Source organism: Juglans microcarpa x Juglans regia, chromosome 1D (genome assembly GCF_004785595.1).
Source record: "Juglans microcarpa x Juglans regia isolate MS1-56 chromosome 1D, Jm3101_v1.0, whole genome shotgun sequence".
Lineage (NCBI taxonomy): Eukaryota > Viridiplantae > Streptophyta > Magnoliopsida > Fagales > Juglandaceae > Juglans > Juglans microcarpa x Juglans regia.
Window position 1 is genome coordinate 12,308,585 of NC_054594.1, and position 7,269 is coordinate 12,315,853.

The 7,269-nt window shown below is 34.0% G+C and overlaps 1 protein-coding gene and 1 long non-coding RNA gene across 2 annotated transcripts; one reads left to right on the forward strand and one right to left on the reverse strand.

Moving 5' to 3' along the window:
• The first annotated feature begins 262 nt into the window (after nt 1-262).
• On the forward strand, nt 263-1,997 carry LOC121249132. Its single transcript, XR_005937597.1, has 2 exons — nt 263-591; nt 1,745-1,997. It is a non-coding gene; the product is annotated as an uncharacterized LOC121249132 (long non-coding RNA).
• A 1,968-nt stretch (nt 1,998-3,965) lies between these two features.
• Nucleotides 3,966-5,635, reverse strand: LOC121238752 (homeobox-leucine zipper protein ATHB-12). The gene is made up of 2 exons (XM_041135767.1): nt 5,113-5,635; nt 3,966-4,804 (listed from the first exon to the last, which is right to left on the reverse strand). Exons 1-2 carry the CDS (start codon nt 5,467-5,469, stop codon nt 4,445-4,447), a joined length of 717 nt encoding a protein of 238 aa, XP_040991701.1. The 5' UTR covers nt 5,470-5,635; the 3' UTR covers nt 3,966-4,444.
• Nucleotides 5,636-7,269: the final 1,634 nt, after the last annotated feature.

Below are 7,269 nucleotides of genomic sequence, written 5' to 3' on the forward strand. Positions count from 1 at the left end.
TTTGCTTTCAAGCCTTTTTTTTTTTTCTTTTTGTTGGATTGAAATGTCAAAATCATATAGTTATCATAGGGAATGGAGTTGGGGTCCAACTATACACCAATTTTCCTTGACAATTAAAATAAATACCCATGAGACTCTTGAAAAATTTCCTGATGTATACATGCTTTCTTCCTTGTTCTGTTGAAATTTTAACTTTGGCTTTTCAATACTTCCATGACCTTAAATTTAAATTATTATCATACCATATAATTATTATTGTGTTTCCTGAAAGTTATGGAAAGGAGATTATTGGCATGGTGTTTGGCCCACTGAGCCACTATTATCAACGTGAATAAGGAGATCTTAATTTAGTTAAGAAATATACATCTTTTGTTTCTTGACGAGTCATTTGAGCATCCTTTCTTCTTCATTTCTTTTTTAATTATTTTTTTTTTTTTTTTTTCGGAGGATGGAATTTGCAGGAACCTGCTTGAGTAATTGCTATACTTCCTATGTAAAGACTTTGAACTGACAGTTGTTGGGCTGGGATTTTGCATGCTAAGGGCTATTAAATGGGATTTCTATCAGAAGCAGTGATTCTTCATTCTAAAGGTATGCTAGATGAGAAAGTTCTTGCTTTCAGCCAAAGTTGTGGATTCAACTGCAGCATAGTTAATCGTATATGGTTACTTATTCTTGAGATTTATGCTTCTGATTTCAAGTATTATATGTTTTGTTGATCGGTTTGCAGAGAGGCATTGTTGTATGTATATGTGGGTTCTGATTGTGGAAAAGAGCAACCAATCTTGTTTCCATGATCAGGTTTGGGTTTTTGAAAGTTGGAATTACTTAATAAGCTTCTGAAGAGTCAATATTGAATATCAAACCACAATGCCAAGGTAGAACTGGCTGATTCCAAATTCTATGTCCCAACTCTTATCTTAACACCTCAAAATTCTAATTTTAAGTCGATGAATATATCACAACTTTGAATGTTAAAGTTCCTTTCATCAGCTAAATCATTTAAGGCACATGATCCAGTTTGGATGCTGTAAGATCTGATATTCTGTAAGAGTTCATCACGTGGAGTTCTCTTACAAGTTTGGCAGGAAACAAACGAAAATTAAAGATGCAGAAGAATAGGCCGCTGAAGCTTAGTACCAACTTGCAGAAATGATCTTATAAATGAAGAGGTTGCACCTAGCTTAAACTGATATTCTGAAATTAGTAATTCTATGTAAATGAGTCAGGCCCTTGTAAAGGGTGGGGAGGATTGGTTGCAAGAAAGAAAATTGTAGAGTGATCCACTCGACTTTTCCGAAGCAGAGCATATGTTGGCAAAAGAGGTTTTTGTAGTTGGAAATCCATTTCCTGAGTTGCAATGATGTTGGTTGAGAATATAAGAGTGCACTTTTCTAGAATTCATTGATTTCACTTTGTGATTGAAAGGATACAAAATTTTAGAGAAGTGAACTTTAATTAGAATGGTTGAATAATCAATGGCCAAGAGAAGGCATGTATGTGAATGTATAGGTTATATAGCAACTCACACATGGGCCTAATCATAGAGAAAACTGGATAGTAAAACTTTGATAACCGACATTATAGTCCAAAGCTAGATAAGTTCTTGGAAAAGGTTCGTGAGTCACATAGTAACTGTGCTAGTGCATGCTGGTCCTTTATTGATTCAGTTATTCTAGTGTATTCAAATGCATATTGGTAAATTGATTAGATTATCAATTGAGATTTTTTAAGTTTTCTGTAGATATTCAGAGGACGATGAAATGTGAAAATTTGTATCCGGAAGAAGGAAAGTTAGTATATCAGTTGTCTTGCTGCTGCAAAAGGTTAATGGGTACTCAATGAAAATGAAGATCTGAATACTGATGCTGTGAAGTTTTTTGCATATGTCAGACCAACCTTCTCATCAAGCTTATTACTTATTAAAGCCCTCAAGTAATTTGGTCAATCATTGTTTTGCTTTTCCTCGATTCTACTATTCCCAATAATTTCACATTATGTCAAATATATGAAACATTTTTAAAAGTAGAAATTCATGTTCATACGTTTTTGAATATGTATACCATCCTCTCCTTTTTTTCCCAAAGAAAAAAACAGCAAGTTTTTTATCAAAACTAGTGCCACCTCAAATTAAAGTGAAGGATATGGAGTATGTTATTATTGTCGTTGCCTAGTCTAAATATGGCTTCTTACATTGTTATGACTGCTCAGTCGATGTATTGGCAGTGTTGCACCAACACCAGTCGGCAGTCGGGCAGTTTTCTGGTGCCTAATTCAATGATACTAATGAATTGCAGAAGCAGAGTATTTTACCAGATACAGAATATATATGTTATCACTTAACTTTCACAGAAAAATCAGTTGTCATTCAGATCGTTTATTTTTCCTCTGTAGCCATAACATTCTCTGTTCTGCCATGCACACTATAAGAGTTTGCACATTCATTTGTGGAGCATATAATAGTTCTTCCCTTATCTATTCAATGCTTGCACTTGTATTGCATTTGGAAGTAGATAGTGAACAAATGGCATCACATAAACTTCGATGGCAAATCACATCTAATGTGAAGGTCTTGACTCTATTGATTTTTCTCCACGACATGTTTCTCCGAGGTGCCCTACAGAAAATAAGGTTTTTTCTTAGTATGACAAATACAAGAAGAAAATCTAGCAGGCAGAGAATCTAAAAGCAAAAGTAAATGAAACTGTGAGAAAGATACCATTACCATAAATCTTTCCTTTCTGGGTTCTTAGATCCCTTGGGGACTTAAATGAAGTCAACTTGGTCAGGAGTCAGGGGCTTTTGATTTCTTAAAAAAGAAAAATCCTATCTAAACTGACCAAGATTGGTGAAAGCCCATTGAAATTAGTTCATGGGGAAACTACAGAGGATCCATAACAACAGATTTTGAGTGGTTTAGGATCGTGTTAAGTTGTAAAAGATAGACTGGTTCAGCGGAGAGTAGCTCAAGTGTTGTCTCTCAGAGGATTGTTCAATGGATCCACAAGACCACAGATGTTCTAAACCCCAAGCATGAGAGTGCAAGTTTTCTCTTGCTGATTTCCAATTGATGTAGGCTTGTGGCCAAAACACTTGACTATCTACTCTTATTTTGATTGCTTGTTATCTTTTCTCTTACTCCTGATTTTTTAGTGCCCTTTGCTCATGATCCTTAATAGTTTTGCACCATTTAGGTTTTGCATTGACAGCTATGGGGATAATGGTACTTATCTGTCATCTAGGCTGCCTTTGGTTACAAGACTCAGTTATGTTCAGTCTAATTTTAAACTGAATCTAACATCCAAACACCTAACTCTCAACTTATTAAACTCATCTCAACTCAAAACCTTCTTACACATGGAACTCACAACTTTTTTCAACTTCCCATAAAAAGTATTAAACTCATCTTAACATCCAAATACACTTTAAACTCAGTTTAGATGACTCTCATATAACTCTTTTCACTACTCAACTCAATACTATTCATAAAGAACTAAACTCAGCTCAACATCTAAACGCAACTAAATACCATTTAATGCTCTTTAGTATCAGGTACTGTGGGAAAAAAAAAGGAGCAGTCCCTGGTGAAGTATTATTCCCTATCACTTGTGGGCTATCAAAGGTGCTATTAAAAGGATATTTGGTTTACCTTATTTTCTACATTATCTTAAGAAGAAAATGGATGAATGCAAAATTTTATTCCAATCATTCTAAAACTAAATAGTTTTCATGTTTGTAGTTTGAAATCTCCTGTCTTTCTTGGTAGTATTTCTCATTATCTTTATTTAGTTTGAGTCACTTATTTGTTTATGCAATCATTTGCAAGTAATTTTACATTTTCTAGCGGCTCAAACATACGCGGCAAAGCTTCTTTTGATCATATGCATCATGAAACTTCTTTGCTTTTGAGGAAGAATGCACTACCATTTTAAAGGCACAATCATTGAAAAACTACTTCCAAAATCTTTTTCTTAAAACCTTGATACCAACTCCATTGAAATTCTAATTGAACCAGTACATTTGTTATTTTGGAGTCCACCAGCCGTGCGTTCATCTCTTTCTCTCTCTCACTCTCTCTGTGCATATGATCTCTTTGGAGACACCCCACAGCACCTTTTATATTTTTGAAGTTTCACAGCTCCAGTCTCCAATTCATTTTTCTAGGTTCCAACAATGGGAGACAGAAACTTTGAAACGTATTGGGTCAAGCGAGATCAATATTAGCAGCTTTTGCAATCGCATAAAGTGGGTGGATGGAATTTCTTTATGTGGAGTGCCAACGGTCTCAAAAAGCTACATTCATAGTCTCTAAACCCATTGCTACACTGAAAGATGCTTCTCCCCTCTCCTTGTCCATAATTTTGCCCCACCACACCCCCCTAGAATCTTTGAACCGAAGGAACAACATTTTGCATACATATAACCCAGGACCGTTTTCCTTCATTCAAGACCAGAAGTCCCACCACTGAGAATTACCGTTAGACTGGTCGAAGAGACCCTCAGAGTCCAAACTGCCCCAATCTTCAGGTGATGCCAAGGTGCTATCAGTAGGTTCCACCATATTCAGAAGTGTGGGTTCGTCTTCCAGTTCGAAGTACTCTGGCTTTGTACTGGCATCTTCATCTGTCAAGACACCTAGTCCATGTTCTGATCTCTCCGTTGACAAGCTTGGCTTCATTTCATATTCACATGTAGCAGTGTCTCCATTGTCCGATTCACCTCGGATGCCGTTTGCAGCTGGTTCTTGCCTGCAACACTGCCTTTCCTCCTGTGGCCTTTGCATCAGATCATTCAGCTTCTGCAGCTGTTAAAAAGAAACCATCTTTGTAAGCCTCTGTGAATTCTGAACTGGGTCTGTTTTCGTCTTGTGCACAGTTGCAACGAAGGACCGTTTTTGTTTCCTCCCATCTAGATTCATTTCATCGTTGTAATTTTTTTAAATTTTTATATAAATTATTATTTAATTTTTTTAAATCTAAAAATAATAATAATATTAAGAATTAATATTTTAATCATATTTTATTCAACTTTTATCTAAAATTAAATACAACGGTGCCTAAATCATTTCTTCAACGTGAAAATATATTTATGTATATGTGAATATATATGTACCTGTACAACCAAGGCCTGTTTTTCTTTCTTCAGAACTTCGAACATGGAAACCAGGTTGTTGTAATTGGCTCGAAGTATGTTGTATTCTCGTTCGAGCTGCTTCGACTTCCATCGAGCTCTCTTATTCTGAAACCATATAGCAACCTGCCGTGGCTGCAACCCAAGCTCTGTTGCCAACTGCATCTTCTTCCTTGGTTCAAGCCTCGACTCTGACTCGAACAGAGTTTCCAATGATCTGATTTGTTCATCACTGAATCTTCTTTTATTTTTGCTGTTCCTCTTTCTCATGGTGGTGGAGATGGAGTCCATGCAGGGGAAGGGCTCTGCTGCTGCATACTCAGCGTGCTCTAACATCATATTGGGATACGGAAAATCTTTTTGAGAGTATTGTGTTTTGTGATCAGAAGGTATTATACATGGGCAGTGAAAGGGAGAAAACGTTAAATGTCAGTGAGAGTGTTCATCATGATTTCGGGTCTTACTGGCTTTCCTGATCGCTCCTTTATATCCAAAACCTATTGGGAGTCTGAACTCTGATAGCTTATTAAAAAAAATTCTGCTAAATTATTGTCAGATAAACACATAAAAAAAATCTTATAAATATTAAATATTATAATATTATAATATTATAATATTTAATAATATTACCTCTGACCAATAGATATAATATTGAAATATTTTAATCAATAAAAATAAATTTATATAATATATTACGTCAGATTATAAAATTTTATTATAAAATAGTTATAAAATTTTATATAAAATTATATTATAAAATTTCAATGTTATCCATTTATTCTATTCCTTATTTTTTGTTGGTGTTGGATTAATTACAGATGAGGCACTAGCTTCGAGACAAAGACGCCGCCAGGCGCCAGCCTAGGGTCGGAGCCGTTTTGTATGTGCTTAGCCTTGTGACTTGCTTTACGAACGCAATGCAGCACTTAGGATTTCATACATTTTATATTCTTCACGATATACTTGCTGAAATAAGATGTCTCGTCGTTGTCATTTGGCATCATCTTCCCCGTCCAGAGCCTGCCTTGTCGTTAACTACGAATAATGTTATGCCCAAGTCGCGACTTCTTTTTAAAAAATAATAAAATTTATTATTAAAAACTGAATTTTTTATTTACATCTTATATTTATTAATTTTTTAAAAAATATATATATTTACATATTTTATGACTATAAATATCATTTCTTGTCAATTTAACATATTTAGAGCGAGCAAAATTAACTAAATTTGGAACTTAAGCTAATCGGGAACTTTGGTGACTTTCTAACATTAAAATTTTTTTGAAAAAATTACTGTTTAGGTCCTAGTAGTTTTGACTTTCGAAAAAATGCTTAGTTTTCAAAAGCTAGGTCTTCCTCCGTCAAAATTCTGTTAGTTCCTTCATTAGGAGTTCATTAGTCTCCGACGGAAGATATATACTAGCGTCATCGTTAATCACCACATCAACACCAATCAAGAGACCGCACGTTAGCATTTTCCGGCGAGAGACTAAAAAAATCATGACAGAGGGACCATTTTAAAACTTTATCATAGTTATAGATATCATTTAACGACAGTTAACTCTCCTTGATAACGTGGGGTACAATATAAGTAATGATATTTTAATAATTTGAAAACAAAAAAAAAACTAACTAATCCAATATGGGGTACATTTCAAGTAGTTTAGAAAAAAATACATCCTTAATTAACATATTAACTAGAATTTTAACTAATCCAATGCTCTAAAGTTTCGTTTCAATAGTAAGAGCCTCTCATCTTATTCTCATCTTATTTCATCCTATTTTATCTCAATATTTAACTACTATAAACACAAATACTTTTCAATTTCAAATCTTTAATTTATTCATCTAATTATTACCTAATCATTACAATTTTTTCAAACTTTCAAATAATTTCTTCTTATTTTACTAAGAAAATAGCATTTCACAATCGTGAAACCAAAAACTTTTATGAGGAGGCCAACTTTTCTATTATGTGGCACGTTTATATAAAAAAAAAAAGAAACTAAAAAATTATAAAAATATAACTAAATATAAAATTAGATATCAATAATTTGCTACATATACATAGAAATAAAATTCTAAAAAACACAAATTAATATATGTTTTCAAATTTCTGACGATAATATTTCATGTAAT

Bases quoted from the DNA above. Each gene is read 5' to 3' on its own strand.
- LOC121238752 (XM_041135767.1), bottom strand. From the start codon at position 5,469: ATGATGTTAGAGCACGCTGAGTATGCAGCAGCAGAGCCCTTCCCCTGC. The intron at 4,805-5,112 runs GTACATATATAT...TCTTTTTAACAG, and splicing joins AACAGGCCTTGGTTGTACAG to CTGCAGAAGCTGAATGATCT.